Source organism: Pelodiscus sinensis, chromosome 7, assembly GCF_049634645.1.
Source record: "Pelodiscus sinensis isolate JC-2024 chromosome 7, ASM4963464v1, whole genome shotgun sequence".
Lineage (NCBI taxonomy): Eukaryota > Metazoa > Chordata > Testudines > Trionychidae > Pelodiscus > Pelodiscus sinensis.
In genome coordinates, this window is record NC_134717.1 from 26,212,026 (window position 1) to 26,238,672 (window position 26,647).

The 26,647-nt window shown below is 41.8% G+C and overlaps 1 protein-coding gene across 2 annotated transcripts in view; it reads left to right on the forward strand.

Moving 5' to 3' along the window:
* The window catches only part of KIF5C (kinesin family member 5C), a 139,394-nt gene that overhangs the window by 35,363 nt on the left and 77,384 nt on the right, over positions 1 to 26,647 (forward strand). Inside the window, exons 2-4 of one of the 2 annotated variants that reach the window (XM_075933348.1) lie at positions 12,562 to 12,652; positions 20,764 to 20,837; positions 26,166 to 26,270. In XM_075933348.1, the coding sequence (XP_075789463.1) occupies positions 12,562 to 12,652; positions 20,764 to 20,837; positions 26,166 to 26,270 (270 nt within the window). The remainder of the gene's footprint in view (positions 1 to 12,561; positions 12,653 to 20,763; positions 20,838 to 26,165; positions 26,271 to 26,647) is intronic. The other variant, XM_075933349.1, reaches the window with a different exon arrangement.

Below are 26,647 nucleotides of genomic sequence, written 5' to 3' on the forward strand. Positions count from 1 at the left end.
CAAACAAGAAATGTGTAAAAGGTTCCTTATTAAAGCTGTGTTAGTCTATAACATTAAGGTATCACAGGACCTCTATTGTTTTTAAACTAACACAAATATATAGCATCATGAGCATTTGTGGGTTAAACCCACTTCATCAGATGAATTGGAGTGAAAATAAGAGAAATCCAGGTATATAACAGCAGTGTAGGCATTCAATCTCAGGGTTCAGCCTGAGTTCTGGGATCCTACCGTCTTGAAGGGGCCAAGAGCTTGGGCTGGAGCCCAGACTCCAGTATGTACATCACCATTCAACAGCCCTTGATCCTGAGCCTTGTGAGCCCAAATCAGCTGGCCTTGACTCTCTGCAGGTGTCTAACTGCAGTGTGGTCATACCCACAGATGGATTCTATGTAAGTGGACTTGATTGTCTACCAGTTTAATCACAAATAACGGAGAAGAATGTTTTGTGGAATGGAGTGTAAGTTGGAGTAATAGGGTGAAATTAAGTACAGTAAAATGGTGTAAGAAGTTGCCTAACAGAGTCCTGTTACCATGGAACAGCTGCTCCAAGGGAGTTTTGAAAGTTCTATCACTGGGGGGACTTACAGTTGTGCTAAGTATAGGAAGTTGAACTGTAGAAAACAATCCTGCAGTGGTGAGGGACTGGGTTAGATGGCCTAAAACAGTCCTTACCTCTGTACCTCTAAGCTAAAGAAAACTGCATCTTCCATTCATTTAGGCCTTGACTACAGTGAACAGAAGAAGACCACTACCGCAGTCGATCTTCCAGAGTTCGATTTAGCAAGTCTAGTAAAGACTCACCAAATCAAACTCCGAGGGCGCCCCCGCCGGTATCCTGTAATCCTGCTTTTGCAAGGAGTAAGGGAAGCTGCCGGAAGCATTCTGTGGGGATGCCACCAAGCTCGATTTAAGGTAATCCAACTCCAGCTCAGTATTCTACATAGCTGGAGTTGTGTACCTTCAGCCAAGCTGCCGGGTCTAATGTAGACCTGGCTTTATTGGTGGTTGCTGCTGTAACTATAGACTTATGGAATGGTCAGGTACTTAAATAATTCATTTTTATCAGTTAGCTATTTAGGTTGGCTTCATTGTGTTGTGAAAACCTTTTATGTTAATGTTCTGATGTTCTAAGGCATTTTCAAAGAGCACAGTTTCTGAGCCTATTATCTTAACATTAATTCAGATGAAACTAAATCTGAGAGACTTTTACTTCTATTTCTAGATGGCAAACTATTCCACTGTATCAACAATTTCATGGTGTAAAGTTCCTGTATTCTTTGATCATGTCACAAAAGGTTAAAGATTCTTTCTGCAGAGAATAAAAGTTAAAAATTGCACTGCAGCTGTGTGCTAGATTCCAGCAACCCCAGCAAAATACTCAAGTCTGCTGTGTGGTCTGTCAGAAGCTATTTCCTAACTTGAATTGCTCTTCAGTGCCTGTTTTGTACATAATTGCTTGGTCTCATTTATTTTTCAGTTGAGGATTAGAATTATTATCAGGATGTAATAGTTAATGGGAAATGCTGTTGGCATGCATTAATTATTGTATCCAGAAGAATTATGAGCTGAGTAATTTAGTTATCTGTAAAACCCTTTCTTACACCTTTCTTTAAATCTTCTTGTATTTAACCTGTTCTCTTTATTTAAAAAAAACCCAGAAGTTATGGTTAGAAATGGCCTCTTCCTTTTTATTTAATCAAACTTGTTAAAGGTTGACTTTCCAAATACATTTCTATTAATGATAATTCTGCTCGTACTCTGAAGCTAAGATAGCCATGGGAGTGTGAGATGGGTTCTGCTTGTCCTTGTGCATCAGCAGGAATTGTAAACTAAGTTTGTAGCTATATTATTTGTGAAGAAAGACCCCATTTAGATGTTCAAATCCAAGACTGACTTTCAAGGGAATGCTGTTAGCTCTTTCTTCTTGTAAATGGAACAAATTTGATATAGCAGTCATGATGTATCAATCTGGTCTCTACACTTAAAATGTAAGATGGCCTTAAACTTAATGTAGTAAGATATGTTTCAAAACTAATATAGGCTAGGAAGATGACATGAAATATCTGTTCTTGGCAATAATACCAGTATTAGACATGGGGAGGCTGAGTTAAAGATTGAGTGCCTCGGATAATACATTGCTTTCCATTCTCTCTAAAACGTATGTTCTTATGTCGTCTTTTAGGCATGCGACAAATATTCTATTCTTGTTTGTGTTGCATGTGAATGGTGTCATTTTTAAAGTGTGTGTGATATAAATATGAATGCGCTAATATATATAATCATATGACTTCATATATATTATTTATGTTAGTACTTTCTATGTCCTGGTGAATGTATTTTGCTTGATATGTTAAACCCAATTCTATTTTATTAATTTTAGCATCAACACCAAAAATCTGACATGAATTAGCAATGATGCCGAATAATGACAATTTCTTCCAAGTCATAGTTAAATACAATCCAACTAGTAAGCATGCTATATAGTCTAAAACTGTTCTTCCCTTCTGAGAGGATCAAAAGCATTTGCTGCCACTAAATGATAGTTACTGTCAGCCAGTCAGGGTCACACCCTTGAATGCACTTCAAAGGCATTAATGGAGCTGGATTAATGGGGGTGGGGAGGAGGTAGTGGCTCATTTAAGAATCCCCTCTCCCTTGATTGTTGTCAGTGGAAACTCACTGAGAGAGGGAGGCCCATCAACTCTGGCGGGGGGCTGTCAAAGCTCAAGTAAGCCACTGGCTCTTGCAAATAGTGGGGAGGGTATATTAAAACCTGAGCCCTCAAGAGTCTAGTTTGAGGTCCCTCTCCACCCAGAGTAGTTGTTTATCTCTTCAGGAAGTCTTTCACTTCCTAATGGCAGTAATCATCCACAAGATTGATGTGTGTGAGAGATGATTCTGACGTATAAACCAGGAGTTGTTCCACAGTGGCAAAGGCCAGATCTTCAAATCAGTTGAATGCAAGTTACATGAAATTTGAGAGTTGGTATTTGGAGCTAGCCGGTCATTCAGATGCAGCTAGACCTCTGGAATCTTGGTAGTTCTTACAAAGCAACCAACATCTTGAACGTCCAGGTTTATATTAGGGAAGTAAGCGACTAGTTGCTTTCTCCCCTCTTGTTGCCTCTATCCCATAGACCAGTGTTTCTCAAACAGTGGTATGCATACCCTTCGGGGTACACAAGAGAAGTCTGGGGGGTATGTCAACACAAGTGAAATTTGGCAAAAAATGTCCAGGATTTTGCCCTGCAAAGGGGATCGGGGAGGGAGTGGCGTATAGTGCCTATCAAATTGAATGTTTGGAGCCGTGCACCCGGATGTTAACAGCCGCTCTGTGCACGTGCCCCAGCACTGGTGGGAAAAGTGCATGGCTGCGGCGGCGGCTCCAGTGAGACACAGGGCAGTTCCAAGTTGGGGGGCCAGTTTGGGCAGGGGGAAAAAATCAATTCCTCGGCTGCCTCTCCCAGTTTGTTTCCTCTCCAGCAGTCTCCCTGGGGTGCTCCAGTGGGGAGAGTGGCTGAACCTGGAGCCCACCCCCACCAGCAGCTCCGTACAACGCATCCCCATTGCCTCTTCCCCGTGAGGCTGTGGAGAGGAGCTAAAAGCGGTGAAGTAGCACAATATATTTTACTCCAAATGACCCCCCACCCCGCATCAGTGACATAGCGAGAGGGGGTGGGGGCAGTTGCCCCCAGGTGATACAATAGGGACACCGCGCTAGAGTGGGAGCTCACAGCCCCTCGCAGCGAGCCCAGCGTTGGTGGACCACTTGCTCCCTGCAGTCAAGCTACATAGGCTGGGCTGGGCGGTAGGAGCAGGCACTTCAGAGGTAGGGTTATTGTATGTCCAGTGCCTGGCTCTGGGGGTCGGGAGGGGCAGTGGGTTAGAGTGGGGAGGCTGGGAGGTGCCTGGCTCTGGGGGAGGTGTGGGTGCATAGGGGGTACTTTTTTTAAGGGGTTCTTGGGAGTAACCCTTATCCTGTGGTGGCTGTCTGGTCACTCGCAGGGTGGGTGGGGGTAGGTAGGGATTTTACATCCCTACTGTGCAGCTGGGGAATGAGATTTGAAACTAATTCTGAGTGTGTCAAAACAATAAGAAATGGTGAGGTGAGTGGCAAAGTGAATAACAACGAGGAAGCCCATGGCACCTTAAAGACTAACAGATTTATTTGGTCATAAGCTTTCATGGACAAAGAAATTTCCACTTTGTCAGATGCACTGAAGTGGAACTTAGATATACTAGCACATGAAAAGGAGGAGATCTGAGTTGATGTGACTCCAGGGGCATTTCCAGCAAGGAAATGGATTGTGAGGCCAGGTGTTGGGACTGTGGACAGAGAGTATTGTGCATTGGGTCCTCTGGAGCTTCACAGTTGAGCCTCAGTGGCAAGATGAATCTGAGTTGGCCTCAAAAGAGTGCTGTGCTTTGGGATCAGCTGATGCCCCTCTTTCACAAGACCTTAGGAGACAGGAACATTGCCTGCTCTTTAGATTGTGTGTTAAATAGATTACTTACGAATTTCCAATTACTACTTTGAAGGCTGACAGGTTCTTGTCCCAGGATTAGACCCAGTTCTCGAGTCAGGAACTGAGTCATGTGTACAGTTGCAACACTCAATACTATAGGAAATCTTGTATATTTACAAATACATTTAGCACAGACAAACACTACAGCTTAACAAGATAGACAGGGAATGTGTGTCTGCATTTCTGTATACAGGCAGTCCCCGGGTTACATGGATCCGACTTACATCGGATCCCTACTTACAAACAGGGTGAGGCAACCCTGCACTAGCTGCTTCCCCCCCAGCAGACCAGGGAGATGCGAAGCTAGCGCCCCCCACAGCAGACTAGGGAGACACGGAGCAGCTTTTCTCAGCAGACACCTCAGCTTGAGAATAAAGGACTGAGGGAAGTGAGGTGTGGGAGAATAGAACTGAGCTCTGGAGAAATGTTTGGCTAGAGTTTCCCCTACAATATGTACCAGTTCTGACTTACATACAAATTCAACTTAAGAACAAACCTACAGTCCCTATCTTGTACGTAACCCGGGGACTGCCTGTACTCACACCATTCCTTCTAGAACAACCTGAAAAGTTATCCATTGTCGTCTTCATCACCTTTCCCATTATCACCAGTGGTCATCATTCTGGCACCTCCCAAGGACTAAATCTCCTTCTCCTAATGCCCCTAGGCTGGAATATCACTTTTATAATATGTTAGGGTGACCATATTTGAACTTTCAAAAGAAGAGGAAACCTGGTGCTTGCCGTGCCACTGTGGCGGTGTCTGCTCCCCTTGCACAGGAGGCCAGGCTTGGGAGCCGGCAAACTCGTCCCCATGAGTGCCAGGCTCGGGGATCAGGCTGATGCCTTGGTGCTGCCGGGGCTGCTGCTGCCCCTGCTGATTCTCATGGGGCTCTCGCTTCCCTGCTGCCCTGTCCGAAGAAGTGCAGCAGCATGGGCTCCAGTGGCACTGCCAACCAGCCAGCAGCCGGGGCTGCTGCGGGGCCAGGACGAGAGAGTGGGGGGCCAGGGAGGCTGCTGGCTGGGGCTCATCCTGGGGCATGAAGTTAAAGGCACCAAGGGGAGAAGTGGCATGGCTAGAAAATGAACCCAGGGATCTTGCTTCCCAGAATCCCTTCCTTTGCCCTGTTTGCCCCACCAAGCACCAGCTCCCACAGTCCTCACAGGGCTGAGTCTGGAACCCCCAAATCTAACCAACAGACCCACTCTCCACCGACAGGAAAGGAAAAAAGCCAGATATTCTAACGCCCAGTTCCTTGCTCTAACCCAGTGCCCCTGCCCTCCCCCAGAACCAGGCTACTCGCACAGCCCTCCTGCTCTAACCCAATGCACCCACCCCTCCTGCAGAGCCAGGCACCTCCAGCCCCCCTGCTCTAACACATCCCTTCGGCTGAGCCAGGCATCCCTAGCCCTCCTGCTCTAACCCAATGCACCCACCCCTCCTGCAGAACCAGGGACATAAATCTAGCAGGATGGAGGGTAACGTCCTGGGTCTCACCAGAGCTGCTGCCACCACGTGCTTTTCTCTCCAGGTACAGAGAGCGGCTGTGAACAGTTGGATGTGCGGCTCCGAACATTCCATTTGACAGGCACGTGCTGCTGCCCCCTCCCCGATCTTCTTTGCAGGGCAAAAAATCCTGGATATTTTTTGCCATTTTAAAAAGCCGTCTGGAAGGATGCAGCCATCCCTCCCCCAGTAGGAAATGATTCCTTTTCTTCTTCTTTGTCTTTTCTCACCTTACTAATGGTGACATGTCTCTCTCTCACATTGATCTCAGCGTATTATCACATATGTCAATTGGTTACAATGGTTATATGGTTCTGTATTCTATTTGTTATTTCTGTCTTAACTGGTCATTCGGTCTCATCTTAACTGGTTATTTCCTATTTCTCCAAGTTGTAGTCTACCTGTTAAGATTGAGGATGTATTTGGAAATCCTTGTGCCATTGACAGTTGCTCTATCTTGTGAAAGGCTCTAAATATATGCACATGGACTTTGCTATCTATGTGGAAGTTCCCAGACACATGTAAACCAACTGTGCTACCTGGCTGGGTGAAAGGGCCTAGACATAGATATGCTAACTTTGCCTTAGGTCAGCATACAGGATGTGACTTATAGGTCCCTTATGTTACAGCCAAACTGCTTTAATTTAAACCTATTATAATACACACAATCAAAACCAGAAAGCAATAAGAAATCTATAAGGAAATATATCTACAAGCAAGCAGGTTAGCCCTATAGGCCACAGGAAGTAGCCATCTGAAATGAGTTTTCACCCAGGTGTACAATAATATTCCAGAATCTGCAAGGGGGCTGATTTACTAATCATGGCACAGAAGATTAGGGCAGTTGCAAGATCTTTTCCTACGGGTGACTGTAGGCTGGTGCAATATATTTTAGTAGAAGGAGTTGTAGGAAGCTGCCAGGTTTGATGAGGCTAGAAGATGTATGAATCCTGGGAAATGGGGAACTTTTGTAATTCTTCACAAAAATGTCATAGTTGGTCCCTGAGTTATCTATGCACAGTGGGGTCCCCCTCCCCAGCGGGGGAGAGGATATAGTTTTGGCGGTTGTGACAGCAGAAACTATTAACTGAGAGAGAGCCCTGTTGGGTTTCTGGGGGAGGCAGCCAAGCTAAGTGCTGGTGCCTCCTTGTGTCAGGTGTGCAGTGCAGGTCTTCATTCCATACAGACTTGATTATACTGCTCTCTCTACTGTACACTGATATGTAAGTACAATACTTATAGTCCATTTGATTTTGTAATTATTCAATAAAATGGGAAGGTAAACAATTTGTCAGTAATGGTGTTCTGTGACACTTTTTTGTGTTTTTGTTTGATTTTTGTAAGTAAGTGGTTCAATGAGGTGAAACTTGAGGGTATATAAAACAAATCAGGCTTCTGAAAGGGGTCCAATAACCTAGAAAAGTTGACTAAACCACATCCCTTGCATCCTGTCTTTCTATGTGTCTGGGACAAACCATCCCTCTCCCTTTCTTACTCTTAACACCTAATTAGCTGAAGTGCTGCTGTTGCCCACAGTTGCTAGATTTGTACATCTGTGGGGAGAGAGCTCTCTGTGCATGGCATTCTTCACGGTACTTTCTCCTAGGTTCAGTCTCAAAAATAGCAAAATTACAGTGCGCACATGCTGTTTTAGTATCTGAGTTCCCTGAAGATTCTGTCTGCACTAGGCCTGTCCTACTCTGAAGCTGAATGGGTCTTCTTCCTGCAATTGCAGTTTTGGCTGGTGCAGACTGAGTCAGGTCAGAGCACTTGAACTGAGAGCAGGGGTTTTCTTTCTCTGTCTCTTTTCCTTCTAAAGGCAGATGCCTGTTTTGAATGCAGAGGGGTCAAAAGCCAGATCTGTAGGAAGCAGCACAGAAGTGAGGGTAACAATATCCCAAGCCCCCTTTTTGGGTCAGGACCCACAGTTTGAGGGTCTCCCCCAGTGAAATCTTTATGGTATAGGGTAAAAATACACAAAAGACCAGATTTCAGGCAAAGGAGAAGAGGGAAGACCAGATTTAATGGCCTATGATGTGTTTTTTATGGTTGTGAATTTGGCGGAGCCCTATTTATTATACCGAAGCCCTGGATCTAAACTGCTCCCCACTCTAGGAATTTGAATGCTTGTCCAAACTTGTGCCTTGGGTCCATCTCTAATTTTAGTGTGTGATTTCAGGGATGCCTCATAAGGTCAAAAGTTAATGTCTGGGTTATAGACAGCTGTGATGAATTAAGCAGCCTGATTTTCCATACTTATTCTTGCTGTGAGTCTATAAGTTTTGAAGCTCTGCTTTCTGAAGTGCAAGAGATCATCTGGTTTGAAAATTAATGTGGTGAGACTGCTAGCAATGATGTAAAATAAATGAATTGGCATTTCTTTCAAGGGAATTGTATGAGGTAGTTTAACCTACATGGCATTTTTGAGCAGCTTGTGCATGCTCTTTAACGCTTTCATTTGAACAATAAAACAATGTAATGCTTGCAACTTGCAGAGAGTGCTTATGGTAAAATATTTCCCTTCCAGCTGTGTACAGCAAAATTCTGATTGTCTAACTGAGCTCTTGAAGACCTCTGGTACTTTTTGTTGTTGAACATTCATGATACAGCTAGATTCATTTGCCTTGGAGACTGGTGTTCTCTATGCACGTGGTGTAACAGCATAGTTCAAGGTTTCCTGTATTGCTCGGCTACTGGGCCTTAACCCTAACCTGGGGCAAATATCTATGGGTATGTCTACACTTGCTCACTATCTCGAGATAGGGATGCAAATGTAGTGTACAGAAATTGCTAATGAAGCACGGGATTTAATTAGCATAATTGTGTCCGGCCGCCATTTTGAAATCGAATTCCCAGTGGCAACGGAACCCCAGGAAACCCTCAGTAGCAGTGGGGCCAGCAGTGGCTGGGCAGCCTAGGGCAGGGAAACCCTGAAGAGCCTCTGGAGGTATCAGGGCAAGCAGTAGCTGAACGGGGCTGGCGGCAGCTGGACAGCACTGGCTGGGGAACCCTTGGGAACCTCTTGGTGTCAACACGGTGTCTGGCAGGGGGAACCCTGTGGAGCTCCCGGCACAGCAGATGGGTAGGAGGATGAGAGGAGCCAGCAGTGGAGCAGCCAGCAGGGGATCATTGACTTCCCTTGGTCTGGCAAACTCAGTGGTCCAAGATGGCTCAGGTCCCAAGGGTACCGGACAAGGGAGGTCAAACCTGCATTTTTTTGAAATTCACACCTTCTTTATTCAGGAATAACTTCTCTATGTAGTCAAGTATCAGAGGGGTAGCCGTGTTAGTCTGAGTTTGCAAAAGCGACGAGGAGTCCTGTGGCACCTTATAGACTAACTTTTCTCTATGTAGATAAACCTTTAGGATATAAAAAAAGGTGTATGAGTGTGAGATGGACAGGCAACTACATTCATTTCCCATATGCCTCTAAAGTTCTGTGCTTTGAGAATATACCATGCATGCTTTATTATAACAGGACAGTACATAGTTTTATGTACCTCCAGCTTTTAAAAAAATGGCAATGTATATTCTTATCTACAGTTTTATATCTTAAGGCTGAGATTTTTCTAGTATTCTGCTTTATGTATTTTACTGCAGTTTGAGAACATTCAGAATGACAAAGTCATCAGGTGCATGGCTAGCTAAAAATAAATCAGAGCAGCTAGGGATGTAACAGTGTAACTGTTTAAATAGATAATGGATAAGCATCAGATTATCTGTTTCTGTTATGGTTAAACTCTTCACCAGCATGAGCTAGTTCCCGGCTGCCAGCCCTGCTCACGGGGAGCTTGCTGTTGCCCGTGCTGTGGGCTCTGCTGTATAAACTTTAGTGTAGATTGACAACCACAAGCCAGTGCATATAACCTGGTTCCCGTGCACACTGGCTCCAGCTGCTGGCCCTGCTCCTGGGGAGCTGTTTGCTGCTCCACAGTATAAAGCTTATACTGCAGATTCTACAGTGCAACCTGCTCCCTGAGAACAGAGCCAGCAGCATATGTTTTATAATGCAGACCTCCCAGTATGTGTAACCATGTAACCGCTAAGATGTTTAACAATTACAGCCATTGTTTTATATCCTTAAAAGCTACAATGGTGAATCAAGCACAGTTATTTGAACAGCCAATTACAAGTGGCAGATATGACTGGACGATAGACAAATCATGAGACCATTGTCAGATTTAGCCATCCATCAGTAACTTTACTCATTACAGGGATTTAAGTGCAGTGTCAGAACACCAGTCTTGGATTGGAAATATTACATTATTTGATAGCAAAATAGAGAAGAATTGGCTTCTGTTCTCTGTGGTGGTCACTGAAGAAATCTTACATTACATGATAGCCTAGCATTTGCATGTTTTTATTGATCTGTGAGGAAGCTAGTTTTATTAAAAGGTAGATTTTTTTTTTGTCTTCCATGTCACATACAGAATGGGAATTGACTGTCTAGGAAGGAGTACAGGCAGTCCCCGGGTTACGTACAAGATAGGGACTATAGGTTTGTTCTTAAGTTGAATTTGTATGTATGTCGGAACTGGCTCCAGATTCAGCCGCTGCTGAAACTGATCAGCGGCTGACTACAGGAAGCCCTAGGCAGAGTTGCTCTGCCCCCGGCTTCCTGGAATCAGCCACTGATCAGTTTCAAAAGCGGCTGAATCTGGACTCCTGGGACAGAACAGCTGGGGTGCTGCCGGGTAGGTCCCCGCAGGACCAACCCGGCAGCACCCCAGCTGCTCTACTCCAGGCGTCCCGCAACAAAAGCCTGGTCTGACCAGCAGACCAGGGAGACCTGAGAAAAGCCGCGGAGGCACAGAGGTCCCTCTGCGGCTTTGCTCCTGTCTCCCTGCCGTGCACTTGGGGTCATAGTGGACCACAAGCTAAATATGAGTCAACAGTGTGACGCTGTTGTAAAAAAAAGCAAACATGATGCTTGCATGCGTTATGAGTGTTGTGAGCAAGGCACGAGAAGTCATTCTTTCACTCTACTCTGCGCTGATTAGGCCTCAATTGGAGTATTGTGTTCAGTTCTGGGCACCATATTTCAAGAAAGATGTGGAGTAATTGGAGAAGGTCCAGAGAAGAGCAACAAGAATGATGAAAGGTCTAGAGAACAGGACCTATGAAGGAAGACTGAAAGAATTGAGCTCCTTTAGTTTGGAAAGGAGAAGGCTGAGGGGACATGATAGTGGTTTTCAGAGATCTAAAAGGGTGTCACAAGAAAGAGGGAGGAAAATTGTTCTCCTTGGTCTCTGAGGATAGGACATAAAGCAGTGGTGTTAAACTGCAGCAAGGGAAGTTTAGGTTGGACATTAGGAAAAACTTCCTAACTGTCAGGGTAATTAAACAGTGGAATAAATTGGCTAGGGAGGTTGTGGAATCTCTATTTCTGGATATATTTAAGAGCAAGTTAGACAGACAGCTATCTGGGATGGTCTAGAGTCTAGATGGTACTGAGTCCTGCCATGAGGGCAGGGGACTGGACTCGATGACCTCTCGAGGTCCCTTCCAGTTCTCGCATTCTGTCATTCTATGTCAAAGGTTTATTTCAGGATAGTTAGCATGTATTTCTTTGTCACCAATACATGTTGCTGACAGAAGGAAGATAAGCGGATTCAACTTTGTTAATGCATGCACATAATTTCCCCTTATTTATTCAGGTATTTTTAGTGCGCCATTTGCTATGGTATTTAGAAGCCAGGGCTAACTTAATTTCTATGACAGGATCATCCTCTGCAACCTGATAAAATCTCCAAAGCTGAATGTTTTTGTTTTGTTACATATAAATACATGCTTTACTTTCATATTGGTTTCTAGTACACAGAAGCATTCCTAATGTTGAGGTTGAAAATCTCATAATTCTTGGAGTAAAAAACCAATCCACAATAGCTAGGCATATAGTCTACTAACTGGTTAGGCCTTAGTTTATTTTCTGTGGTTACTGCTATGCTTTAACTTAGCAGAAGTCCAGCTGTTCTGGCCAAATCAAAATGTGCTAACCGTCAAGATTGGTTTGGGGATGGATGGGCAGAAATGTGGGTCTTTGAAAACTGATAATTTGAATTGATTTGGTCAGTCTTCAGTAATCATTACCCATACAGTTAAAAAGGTAGAAAGTTGTGATGAACATTGATACAGATTCCTTTTCAATCAGAGATTTGGGTGGGAAATATGGATCTTCTCTCAAATCCTGGGAGAGAGGGGGAAGTGCTCAGGATTACAGTAGTACACTAGGATTACATTTTAGTCTATTGTTTCCTGACACTTTCTTTAACTTTATCTAATTTAATAAGCCAAATACAGAGGAAATTTAAGGAAAACATATTTGCTAATGACTCAGAACAAAATTTCAGTCATTAGATGTGCCATTCAGTCTTTGTTTTGTTCCCCGAAATAATCATTATTTCTTTTGCATTGGACTGGACACTTTCCCTAATTTAAACATGGTGGGTACTAAATGGGTTTTGTCTTCTTACTGCTTTTGTTACAGGGTTTTATAACTTTCTAAAACAGTGTTTTATTATTTCAGCAGGCAAAGCCTTATGTCTTTGATAGAGTGTTACCACCAAACACAACCCAGGAACAAGTTTATAATGCCTGCGCTAAGCAAATTGTTAAAGGTAAGTCACATCGCAATTGTTATATCTTACAGCAAATGTAAAAGTGAGTTGTGTTTATTGGTTTAACTGTAAAGCCTGGATTCAAGTATCAAAGTGTGTTGTCCCATTTAAACTGGAGTTCAGTCCTAGTAGGAACCAGCTTTGAAATGAGTTTTAAAAGAAGCTTCTGCTAACATGGTTTAAACACAATTTGCTTAGTGAGTGTGGATTAATTTTAAAACACTGTCAGAAACCATTTTACAATATCTAGGTCAGGAAAGCACTTCATCTAGAAAATCACTTTACATGATTGTTTTGACATATTTTTATCTGCTGCACCATGAGCAAGGAAACTGTTTTAATACTCACGTTAGCAGAAACTGCTTTAATCTCCTTCCCCTACAAAACAACAGCTTTAATCTCCTTCCCCTACTTTCCAAATTTTCCTAAATGTGGAGAAAACTACAGGACAGAGCTTTGCCATCTATCCATCTGAAGATGGTAGAGTCGTTTCAAGAAAGACGTGAAACTTCCTTTTTGCTAAAAGAATAGAGATTAGCTGCTGCTTAGGTGTTTTACTAGTTCAATTTGTGGCCTCATTTGTTCTCCTCTTAGACAAAAAACATTAAGGGCTTGGACCTGCTGCTCCTTTATGTACAGATAGTACCCAAAGAGGGAGCTAAACACACCAAAAAGTATGTGTGCTCTGCAGCTGGGAGCATGTCTCCCAGCCCAGGTAGACAGAGATGAGTTCAGTTCTGCTCAATGTAGTGTGCTTAAAAATAGCAATGTGGACTTTGAGGCAGGAGCAGTAGCATAGGCTAGCCACCAACGTATGAGTTTGCCTGACCCTCGAGTCTGATCTTGGTTGGCTAATGCATGCCAGCCCCTGTACTACAGTGTCCACATAGCTGTTTTTAGCATGATAGCTCAAGCAGAGCTTGCATGTGTCTGCCTGCATTGGGTTGGGAGGCATGCGCCAAAAAGCAGTGTAAACCTACTTTAGATTGCACCCCTACATCTGTGGAAAAAAAATACTAGGACTCATTTCACATCTGTGATTTAACTGGAAAACCCTGAACTTATTTGACCTTCTCTCCCTACCCCATAAGGATCTGATCCTGAAGTGGCAGGGCTTTGTAGTTATTCAATGTCTCTCAGGCTCAGCCCAGATCTGATCCATAATGGCAAATAAGATGCCCAGGCTGATGGCATTTTTTTAATGTGGAAAATCACTTGACAAACTTGTCGGCAGCTTCTTAATGCTATTTTAGAGTTTTTAAAATGCTGATTTAATGCAGCGTTACGCAGCGAGAGGCATGCTACCTTGGGAGAGTGGAGGGCTGGCTGGGGAAGTATGCACAGACCTCAATTATTCTCCAGAATCTCACCCTCCACCCCCACATGAAAACTGTGTCTTCAGCTGTTAGGGCTGTAAAGGAAATCTTGAAAACATGAAGTGAGTGTAACAGATGGAGATCCATTTACCTGAGTTCCCAGAGAGCCTAAACCAGCGCTCTGAGGTATGAACTGCCTTTTTCTTTTCAGTGGGGTTTAATTTTGATGCTCATGTTCTTGTTTTAAATGTCAACGTTAACTTTTTGTCATGACTCAAGATTTTTTTAAAAAAAGTATTCTATTAGGAAGATCTACACTCACTATTCTCCAAGGAGGGGACCAAACTGTAGTGATTGTCCAAATTAGGAAGGACCTGCCTTCAGCAACAAAATAGAAGTTGGATTGGGGGAAGTAAGGAAATGATTGGTTTCATATTCCTGAATCGGGGCTCATCTTCTAAAAGTTTTACAATAACACTGATTTAATGTGGTCCATTGACATTATTTGCTAATGTTATCTTGTTGGCATCCATGATGCCTGAATCATTGTTTTCATTTAAGTAGCTTTTGGATAGTTACTTTGCATCCTTACTCAAATAATACTCTCTCAGCACCAGTGGTTTCATTGTGATTAATATAATTGTAGAGAAGACCAGCTGGCTTAATGGCTGACCACTGGTTTCTAAATTGATGCTTATTATAATCACAATGGCATTCGATTTTTTTAAATTAGGACTTTTAGCAAAAGCGCAGAAAAACTATTCTTTTTAATGAACAGGAGTAGCTAAGCCAAATTATTTCCATATCCCTATATATAAAACCATACACTTTTGTACAGAAACAATCTATCTTGCGTAGTAATCTAGGTTTTAGAGAAATTAGTGAATCTTTCCTGCTTGGTAACTTTTGTAAAAGCCATTGTAACATGTAGTGGTGAATTGTTTAGTCATTCTTTCTTATGCTCTATTTTTTCCCCCTCCTGTTGCTTCCCACTATGACCTGGTTTTTTATCATTGGAAAAAAGGCTTCATTTTTTTCCTGTACAGAGAGATGATTGTCTGCGGCCTTTGTTTTTCATGCACTGTCCTATAGGAAGAATACTGCTGACTGAAATGAATTTAACAAAACTGTCTAGTAACCATGGTGTTTAAGTACATGGTCAATATATAATGGCCAAAGTAGCTATTCAGTTGGCTTTGCTTTTTAGTTTTTTGCAATTTTTACTGTGTGTCCGTGTGCAGCCTTGGAAGAAGAGACAATGAGTTGTTTTTAATGATTTCTTTGTGGTAATTGCTTTCTTGTTAGTTAGCGTTGAATAGCTTATTGACTATTTCAGTTATTCATGTCCTTTTAAAAATATTTAATGATCTAATTGTAGGCAGAAGAGAATTATACTGCCTACCTATAGGATAATTGATTCAACATTGTGTTTTTAAAACTGTACATTGTTTGATTATGTTTGATGTGTGAAAGTCTTGGGGTTTTGTACTAGATATAAATACCGGAATGAGCAGTCAGTCACACACACTTTCTCTCTAGATGCATATTTAAAAAAGGCTTGTTCTGCTCATGAATTCTGAGAGGAAAGCATTTAATTCTCCACAGAAAATAGGGGCACTGAAGTTTAAAAACATAGGCGCAAGAAAACTCTAATTATATTACATTGTCTACAAACTGATTTAAGGACGTGAGTGGCCCTACTTTGAAGCTAAAGTGTTCTTCTTAGCACTTAACACAGAGTTAAGGCTATTCTTTAGCACTGCTTAAAAAAGAAACCAGCTCTGTGAAAAGGTAAAAGTATAAGAGGACAGGAATAATAAAGGGGGAAAATGAGTGGAATAGGCCAGATATCTGGCCACATATGACATGAGCATCCATGAACAGCATTTACTTATATTTACCCCACAGTCATAGCTTGGTGACTGAGTTCACTGTGTTGATAGAGGGCTGGAGAGGGAAGGCATATGAGTACAGAGGAATATCCTGGATTAAGGATTAGTGTAGATTTTAGTGAGTTTGAAGAAAAGCATAACACTTACTGTGTTTGTAGAGAAAGGGTGGATCAGGAATTAAGACTGACTCAGTAGAGGGGCACTCATGTCCATAAATGTGTACAGACCCTCTCTCACTCCATGCTCCTTTGCAGGAGCTGCAGCCAGTGAGGGCAATATAACTAAAGGCTAGAGCAAACATCTCTCTCTCAAAGGAAGAAGACATTTTAGGTTTTCCACTGTGGAATCCTCTTTGTATATTACAGCAGAGCCTAAATGTTCTAGGCTCTATCTCTTCTAAATGAAGAGAAAGATAGTCCATGTCACGAAGATTATAAACGAGTTGACCAGAAAACAGATTGGCAAAAGGGAGAGAAAATAAAGCAATAAGGACTAAGTGTGTATGTGCACCTGTGAGTACGCACACATCCATCCAAAGGTGGTGCGAGAGAACCTGAATCTACAACTTTCAGTCCCTTAGTGGTGAAGACCAACCCCTTGTATTACTTGATTCTGGAACCTGTGAAGGTTGTATAGTAAGTGTGCAATGTGCCACTTCGACATACTGGGACGTAATCCAGACTAACGAGTAGCTGTGTCACCCCGGCCTTGTAATCTGGGGTGCCCCTTATACTGCCGTGCTGCTGTAGTTTCCAAGCTTGACTGCTCACAAATATCGTCCAGCATCATGTATTCGCTACCCAGTATGTTTGTGTGCTGAGCCAGTCATGGCTTGGTTCTTACCAGCTGTGGTTATGCTGCAGAGTGATCCCAGTATACTCCCAGGTTCCCCAGAAATGTATGTCTTCTACTGCTCAGCCCTCTCCTGGACAGTACAAGTATTAAGTCCATTATTCCTTTAAGGCAGTTGTTCCTATTGTGGTGCACTGTCCACTAGTGGTCCGTGACCATTTTGCAGGTGGGCCGCAGGCTCAGGGCTCACCCCCCCGCCACCTGCCCCTGGCTCCACAGTGGGGAACCTGCACAGGTGCTCCAACCCCGCATGCCCCTTCTTGCAAAGTTGGTTTTCTACTGTGTGAATTTCCTACTGTGTGAGTCTCATAGGCCGGATCCAGCTCACAGAGTAGAGGCAGCAGCTCTGTGCACTGCCACGCTGCCCTCCCCCAGCTGGGGAAATGGCAGCGCAGGAACCTGCTCACTCGGAGGCTTTTCCCAGTGCTCCCATTGGCCAGAATCCTGGCCAAACTCCTACCCCTAGCTCATTCCTGCATGCATCCTCCCAGCCAGACTCCTCCACCCCACCCTGCGTCCATTTTCCAATGGGGTGGTGAGCTGGTGGTCCACAGAAGGATTTGTGTTAAGCAGAGTGGGCTGTGGGCCAAAAAGTTTGAGAACCACTGCTTTAAGGGAATGCTATGCTGTTTTATTTTAAATGCTGAAAATTTAAACAAACTTGTTTTACTGGGGGGATGGCAAATGGGGGAGTCGATGGGGCTCTGGGCAGAGGTGGGGCAGGGAGCTAACATCTCCAGGGGAAGCTTTACCCACCAGCTGTGCTCCTACCTCTTCACCATGATGCACCCTTCTCACACGTAACTGTGGCACCCCGCGTGGTCATCCATTCCTAAGTTGGCTCTGGTTCTCAAGTCTCTTCTGCTTTCACTACTGCCATGCTCTCTCCCAGATTCTCAATGCTTTAGGCATTCCTCTCTGTCCAGCCACCTACAGCCACCCTCCCAGGCATTGTCTGGCAGCTGGCTCAACAGATAGAAACTCAACATTAGTGTTTCTAGGGCAATCCATTAAAATCTTTTTTATTAGCCTCAAAAATAAAAAGGTAAATGAGGTGCCTGCCTCTGTCCTTTTAACCATCATGTCTTCCAAATACCTTGTCCGATGAGCCTCAAGCTTTAGAACAATAGTGTGAAAATTGTGGTCATGAAATTACAAGTCAACTTGTTTGGTGTTTGTGTAGGGATAATGGTGGTTAGAAATAGGGCTATAAATAATTGAAGGATAGCTCCAACCAGACCTCTGGGAATCTGTTGTCTTTCTAATATTCAGGCTAATACTGCCATAGGCATTTCTGTCTGTCCACGCTCACACTTGATTTAACTGCAAATCAATAAGATACTTCTTCCAAAAAAAAAAAAAAAAAAAGAATTCTGAATGAATGTTTTGAAATAAAGAGAAACTCTGACCTGTTTAGAGGTCCCTTGGTAAATAGAAGGGACTGAAGTGAATTAATGGACTAGATTGATTATATCTGAGTCAACTTCTTTTAATACCCTTTTTTCCATTTGTGAATTTATTACAGGCGTTCTTTGCCTAGGAAAGGGAAAGCTACATTTTATTTGTGATATCTCCTTTTTTCCCCATAAATATAGTAAGAGGATCTGAGTGCAAATGTATTTTATCAGTTGGGTGCATAGATACTCTGTATCATTATCTAATTGTTTGATTTCAGGGCTTGGAAAATTCACCCAGTAATATTAGTCTGAGTTCTTAAAAATAGCAGAGTCTTACGAACATGTGTGTATATTTTTCCCCACCTCTGCCTGAAAATCTCACTTACGTTGTTTATAAACAATGTATACTGTTGTGTGTTGCAACATTGTAACAATTAACTTTCTTTCTAATATATTTTAGAAAATATAACTAAACTCCTTTCCCAATCCTATTGTGTGTTGGATCATGTTATCTCTTTTGTCTTCGGTCTCTGCTCTTTTTCATTTTCAGCTTTCCTGTTCATTTATATTTTCAACTGTCTTCCTGTATTTTCTTTTTTGTCCCCTTTTCTCCTCTTCATCTCTCCCCCTCCTAATATAGCCTGTTACTCTTTCCTTCTCACTGGGCCCCTCCATACACATCCTGATGCCCATCAACCAGCACTGAAACAGGTTTGAAATGTTAGTGGGTCTGATAGCAATAGAGGACTAAACTTAAAGACCAAAGTCTGCTAGGTAAGATGGATGGACTGTTGCCAAAGGGCAGTACCAAGGTGAGGATTTATTTCTTCTCATCTTGTATGGGCAGGAGAAAGGACAAAGTACCGGGGTTACTACCGAGTTTGTCTCTGAATTGTGCCAAGGACTCTGGTTGGTTGATTTTTTTTTTCAAGCTAGCCTGCAGCTCAGAGTTGGTTGACCAATTTGAAGTCTTCATTCAGCCTTTTCTATGTGCTAAAAGGGGTGGGTGACAGCTAGCCCCCCACCCCGTACACAATCTCTCTCGCTCTTCTCCCCTCCCCCCCCCCCTGCTGCTACAGTGGCAGGTGGTGTGTCTCTGGTGCTTTATACCTCCACTCAGTGGCAAGAGGTGTGTCAGAATGGGACACACTGCCACGCTGAGAGTGTATCTACACTGCAAAAGCTGCACACAGCGGAGCCAAGCTAGGTGTGCTTGAGTCCTATCCCAGTGATGAAGACACTTCTGTGTGAGCGTCAAGTCAGGCAAGCGAGCAGCATACATACCCAGGCTTGTGCTTTCCAGAGTAGTTGAGGGCTATGCTGGCTCCAGTGCCCACCTCTGAGTAAAATTTCAGCAACAGAAACTGAGGAGGTATTCATTTTTCACTTAGTGGCACAAGGAAACAGTGAGCAGCCACAGAGGACCTGTCCCTTGCAGAAACCCAGGAAAGCAGCATTGCATTGGTTATAATCTATTCATATTCTGTGATTTGGTTTGCTTGTTTACTGGCAGCTGTAAGGATTAGAAATTTGAATCTTTTAGTATTTGTAATAAAAGCTGCAGAAGTAGATGGCCGTTGCCCAGGAAAGCTTCCTGCTCTCAGCTTACAGCTCGCTAATAATCTATTGCAGGGGTGTGGAACCATTTTTGGGTTGAGAGCTGCATACAAGTGAGAAATCAGGCCTTCCCCTGCAATCTTCACTGAGAGAGACACTCCCCACATTCTCCTTGCATACCAGAGCCTCGGAGGGGGGCATGCTAGTAGATTTTTTTTGTGCTTCAGCCCTGTGGGGGATGGTGCGGGAGCTGTAGCACCAGCACAGGCTCCCTAATGCTGAGGGGCAGCCCTGAGCCTTGAGGGCCAAATTCGGACAAGCCAGGGCCAGCATCTGTCTCCTCACGCCTTAGGTTCCCCACTCCCGCTCTAGTGATATTTGCAGACACTTACATTTTATGGGTTTTTTTTTTAATACAGTGCGTATCTTTTGTATGATAACCAGAAAGTTCTAAATACTGAGTTATCCCATTTCTATTTATTTTTAGATTTTTATAGAAACTTTGATATGTATCCATTCCATAATTTAAAAATCTCCTGTTAATAACACATCATAAAGGATTGTTTACCTTGCCGTAAAAATTAAATATTCACCAGCAAATACATCCAGAATAAAATAAACTCCAAATCATCCAGTTGCCCTCTACCCAATACTCCCTGGAAAATTAATGACACTGAAAATTGCCAATACCATGGATATGGGAAGTGATAGATATCAACCTTAACAAGTTTTCCATTTTCTCTCCAGTACTTGATAAATTTAGGGAGTTCAGATGACTTTCTAAATATCCAAATTGGATCTTGTAAAGAAATTCCATTTTTCATTAACATATCATATTTCATAACAGATCTTGTAAAGAAATTCCATTTTTCATTAACATCTTTAACATTTCATTAACATATCATATTTCATAACAGATCTTGTAAAGAAATTCCATTTTTCATTAACACAGTGCACCTGTGTGTTTCTATTTCTTTTCACAAATTTCTTCCCTGTTGAATTTGATGAATGTAAATGGCGATTTGCTCAACACTTCCCTGAAAATGCAGTATTTAAGACAACAGCAAGGATTTTGATTATTTTCTTCTTTCCTGTAGATGTTCTTGAAGGCTACAATGGAACAATTTTTGCATATGGACAGACATCTTCAGGAAAAACACATACAATGGAGGTAAAGTAGTAATATTTTGTTGTAATTGGGGAGGAATTGGAAATTAAATATGATCAGTTTCTTCAGACAATATGGATGTTTAGAAAAATGAATTGTGGCATGTAAGAAGACAGACAGAAGTCTTATTTATCATGTAGAAATTTCTTCAGTACGTAATTTTCTTCAAAGGTTTTTATCAATAAGTAACTGAAATAAGGAATAGTGAATGACAAGTGCAAACAACTGTAGCTTCAACAGATTTATAGTACCAGGTTTAGGTGTATATATTTTTAGAGGTTTTTTTAAATGGGATTTATTAATCACAAAACAAAAGCAATAATAAGGTTTTGTGTTTTTCATTTTGCATGCAGCATTGTGAAAATTGATCCTTCAATTTTTTTGTTTTTCTCATTTGCAATCCTCTTCTGGGAATTCTACTCACGCATGCTGCAGCATAAAAAGCTGAGCTTGTGAATCATTGCTCTTGAAGAGAGGAATGCAAGGCCAAAGGCTGAAGTCCTGAATGTATCCATGTTTCCAGCACTGAGAAGTACAATGTAGTCTGCAGCTCCAGGGCATCTTACCCTTAGCAAGTGAAAAGCACCCTACAAGCAGAGGCAGTTAGATGATTTGATCTCTAGATGCAGTTCTCTAAATGTCTGTGAACATATGTTACGGGCTTACTTTCATTGGATGTAGTTTGAATGTTGGGCTGAGATGTCTTGCAGTAAGAACCTCCCAAAATCAGTCTCTAAGAAGCTGGCTAACGGTCCACCCTCTCCCCCAGCATATTTTCATTTCAAGCTACAAACCATAAATAGAAGGTTGATAGTATTTGTGACTCTGTAAAAGAAACAGCTCCAGCCAGGAAAGAAGTCCTCCTCAAACTTGTTGAGTAACATCTAGCAGATTTGGCTCATGATTAATATGAGAGACCTAAGTAACCACTTTTTTGTTTTGTTTCCAGGTACTTGTAGTGGTGGTGTTTGATTGCTACAGTTGCTCCTTTACAGAGGGATGGCTCATGTGTAACTAAGTCTACCTTTGCCTCCCATGGAAACTTAGGGCTGGGGTGGCAGGGGAGAGGAATCATCAACTCACTCCACACAGATAATCCACCAGCTCAAAATGTAATTAAATCAAAATGTCTGCAGGGTTTGAGCTTGTGCTTCCACATACTAAGAGGAAAAATCTCTTACAGTCAATTTTTATTCAGAATTACAGACTGATAAGGAAAACTGGCTGCTGTTGGAAAAGAGGCATGTTCTTCCTTTTTTATTAAAATAATAAAGCCACCCGTCACACTTAAAGAGGAATCAAGTTTGTGTTAATCTTTAATCCCTCTTTTTAACTCAACATCCTCTTGTAATGCTATTACAGTATTTTGAAGAAGCAAAACATAAGCCGATCTAAAATTGAAGAAATATTAAATCCTCAAGGTGAAGCTTTTATGGTAGATTTTCTGTAATATATATGTGAAGCATTTCATGTTTCAGTGTTACACTTAACAGGACAAAATAGTACAACAGAGCTCTGGTAAACCTATCTTGCTTGCATTTGTAACTTGCATAGGGAAAGTCTGAGAGTGCCTCACTGAACTATAAGACTCTTCATCAAACTACAGGTGTGTGGGGGGGTAACTTTTTCTTTTGTCCACCAGTTAGGGTTGCCAGGGGTCCAGGATTCACCTGGATAATCTGGTATTTTCACCTCCTGTACAGTAATAAATAAATAAATAAATAAAAAATCAGAGAATCCCAGACACCTGAGAGGTGCGTGTGTGATTTTTTTTTTTTTTTTTTTTTTTTGCTTTGCTTAACAACTTTGGTCTCCCCCTCCTTTCTTCCCCCCCTTCAACAGAATTTTTTCCCAGTGTTTTTTTTTGTGGGGGGGGGAAAAGAGGGGAGTGTTTGGTCTTTTTGTTTCAACCATCTGGCAACCCTACCACCAGTCTCAATAAGTTTACACTTATATTGATTACATGGCCTTTGAACTCACTCTAGACTCTTCAGTAGCTAGTCTGCCATAGGAGTGGTTATATCAATATTCTGAAATACGAGCACTGTCTCTGTTCCCCTTTGCTAGCTGCTGCTCCTATCCCATGTTAAAATGTGGTAATTAATGTTCTTATTAAAATGAAGGGTATTAATGAGCAAAGCACTGTCAGGATAGCAACAGAAGAACTTGCCTCCAAGCCATTCTTGAGGTCACGACTGGAATAATGAGAATTGTATAGCTTTAATGTCTGCCTGACAAGGCCATCTTGGTTTTTCCTGCCTTCAAAAATTGACGTGAATGCTTTTTAAAATTCAAGTACAGCGGTACTTGCTTCAGTGAACTCTGATTTTAGTGCAGCTCGATTTATTGTGAAATGGAATAAAATTCCCTCTTCTTCCAGTGCATCACTATGTGCACATTTTAATAAATCCCACTCTGCTCAGCTTCTTGAAAAAGTATTTCTGTTTGGCAAGAGAAAAAGATGATGTTGTCGTTGTGAGCATGATCTTGCTTCCATTGAAAAAAGTTCTCACTGACCTCAGTGGAAAAATGCTCTGGCCCCAGGCAAGGATTACAAAGTGTATACAAGTTGTTCAATTTGTGTGCACACTTCATTGATCTTTCTTCATATAGATCCTTTGTTTTCTGGGACTGGGCTATGTAAGGAGTGAGTGGAGCATGAGAGGTCATTAAGGAAAAGAGAACAATTTAATTTTTATTTTACTTTGGCATTTATTTGGGGTAAGGTGAGATGTGTTGTAATCTCTTCCCAGTAGTGAAAGCACGCTCCAATCAGTCCTGTAGGGCAGGCGTGCAACAAAGTAGGGGTGTAAAATTCTTATTAATCATGTCACCTGATGTTTAGCCAGTTAACCAACTAAGCAGGTTCCCAGCTGCGGGGTTGCTCCCAGGCACCAGGTAAACTAAGGGTGATGCTTACTGGGTAACTTGCTAGCCCTTCACATCCCTACAACAAAGCTGGTTGCAGACTGATCCCAAGGGCAGGAATTAATGGCATTAAAGTTGTATACTGTAGTGTCAATCAATAATAGCATACCTTATGGCACAAACATAGGCCTTGGAGCATTAGCCTTTTGGTAGCAAAGGAAAGCAGGGATCACCTCTATTCCTGTCTGTCCCTCCCTCCTCCCTTCATCCTCCAATAATCAGGGATTCCAAAACAATTTATTTTTAATTTTAACTTATTACCTTCATTTTCTTTCTCACTGATTACAACAAACCACTGTACTGACCAATATAGGCTTCTCATTCTTTCAGGGGTTGAATGGGTCACCATATGCTATATATATAGGCTTGGCTGAATTTACTCTTTCATCCCATAATGTAAACATTTGTTTTGAACATTTTTTATTTTAATTGCTTTTAAATGTAATTGTGTGAAATTATGTGGGGTTTAAGTATTTTTAATTTTTATTGATTTAAATGTTCCAAGTTGTGGGAAAATATGAGGCTGTCAGACAATTGTTTAATGACAGATGTTGAGATTCAAAAAATTTTAAACTATGACCATTAAATCACAAATTGCCAGAATATACAGAGTAAATATAATTAAATCAAATGCTAAGTTGTCAGGCAGCATTTCTTACATTGCCTGTCTGTAAATTTTAATTGTCAGTGGAAATACGTTTTTACATTGTATTTGTATAGTGAAAATGTTTATCAATAAAAATATAATTCTTCCAAGCCAGACTATATATAGTGATTAACATGAACGTTGTATAAATGCCAAATATATGCACATTTTTAACATTAATTAAACATTCATGGTCTAAATATAGAGCTGTGCTCTGCTTTTATAGGAAGGGGCATTTAGCAGTATAATTGATTCTGTTTTTCCTGGGATCTGTAATTTAAGGACAGAAAACTATGGATGCTTTGAACAAAACACTAGAGAGAGAGAGAGAGGAGAGAGAGAGTGCTATATTTAGAACATTTCTGTTTTCATGTTTAATTTCAATCATACTGGCTTAATGTTTATAAGCTAGCTAACTGCTACTCCATCAGCTCCAGTTTCTTTGAATGCAGCAAGTTGTGTCTGCAGGGACTGTATCTGAAAACAGTAATAAAAGCAGACTAATTGATAAGGACTAATTGATAAGGCAAAACAATAAGATCCAAAAATTTGCATACTATATAAAAGCTATATAGCTAGTTTGAAGAGTCTCTTCTTGCTTGTTGTTGTTGCTTTTCCCGTTGAAATGGGTTTACCCATAGAAATGCCTGATTATATTTTTAAACTGATGACTCATGATTCATGACAACCCAGATATCTACCCAATATTGCCCATTTTTTTCTGATGTTGACTATTTTTATTATAGATATTAACATTTTTGCAAAAACCCACAGAAATGTAAATAACACAAATAAATGTGGTCAACTCTATCTTGAGTTTGTATGTTTCAATAATATTCCATAGTCTCTTGAAAAAAATCCTTTATATTGTATTATTATGCCTTATTTGACTGCAGGGCGAGCGGGGCGGCTACCTGGGCCCCACGCTTCAATAGGCCCCGTGCATGCGCTCCTTCCTGTCGGCTGTGGCCATGGCGCATGCGCGAAATTGTGCTGCCCCGTGCTTCACTAGGCCCCACGCCCTGGGCCCCGCAAAACTCTCTCATCCGCCCCTGTTTGACTGTGTTAATGTAAATGATTGCACAATGTGTGAGATCTTCTGTGTTTATAGAGTTTGTTTCAAGCTTTCCTCATAATTGACTTCAAAGTCGACTCATCTGTATGAAGAAAGCATCTGAAAAATGTTATGCAGTTCAGGAAAACTGTTTTGCTTGATATTTAGAGCCTCTTGGCAGGGCACAGGAAGCTGTCTATGCCCACTAATGCAGAGAATGGTCATGAATAATATCAAACGAAATCATTGCATATAACCAAAACTCTCCCTTCCCAGGTTTCCCTTTTAGCTGCCTGCACCAGTGAAAGATTTAGAATAGAGTCTAATGAATGCAGCTTCAGGACTTTTTCTTTTTTGCATGTTTTCATACATCTGAACATAACCAGAAAGATCATTCTGTATGTTCTGAGTGAGTTTTGTTTGTGTTTTCTCTGAGTTTAATTGGAGTATGACAGTGTGGCAGTAGGGGAGTGTTCTGCACAAAATGCCAGGAACTGACAAAACTACTGGGTACTTTGTAAAATGAAGAATGCTAACACATTGAGTCATTCTGACACCTCTTGTCTATTAAAGCAAATCCCTGGAGAGCAGGGAGGTGTTGAGAGGTGTCTGCTGTGTAAAGATTTGTTTGAGGAAGGCAGTCATTGTAAAGGTGCACAAAGAAGCCCCTTTCCAACTTACAGTTTTGCTATTGTATCTCTAGGGGAAGCTGCACGACTCTCAGCTAATGGGAATAATTCCAAGAATTGCACATGACATCTTTGATCACATCTATTCCATGGATGAAAACCTGGAGTTTCACATAAAGGTAAATGCAGAATGATGTGTTATGTAATGGGCCAGATTAAAAAAAAAATGAGCTGGATGGTAAACCTCAGTCTTGTTTCAAAAGGCAACATTTCACTATAGGATTTTTCATTTTCTGTATGTGATTCAAAGAACGATTTAATTCAAGAGATTTTTTAAAATAGGAATCTGATATATTAGTCTGCTGTAGTTAGGGTAAGGAATATATCCTTGGGTTTTTTCCTTTTTGTATGTCTTTCACATCTCTCTAATAATATAATGCACTTCTTTTTCCTATAGTGGTTCCAAAACTCAAATACTTGGATTTTCAGATAACCCTGTTATTAGTAGTTTGGTTAATGGATCTTCAATGAGAGACTGTAGAATCACTATACCTGC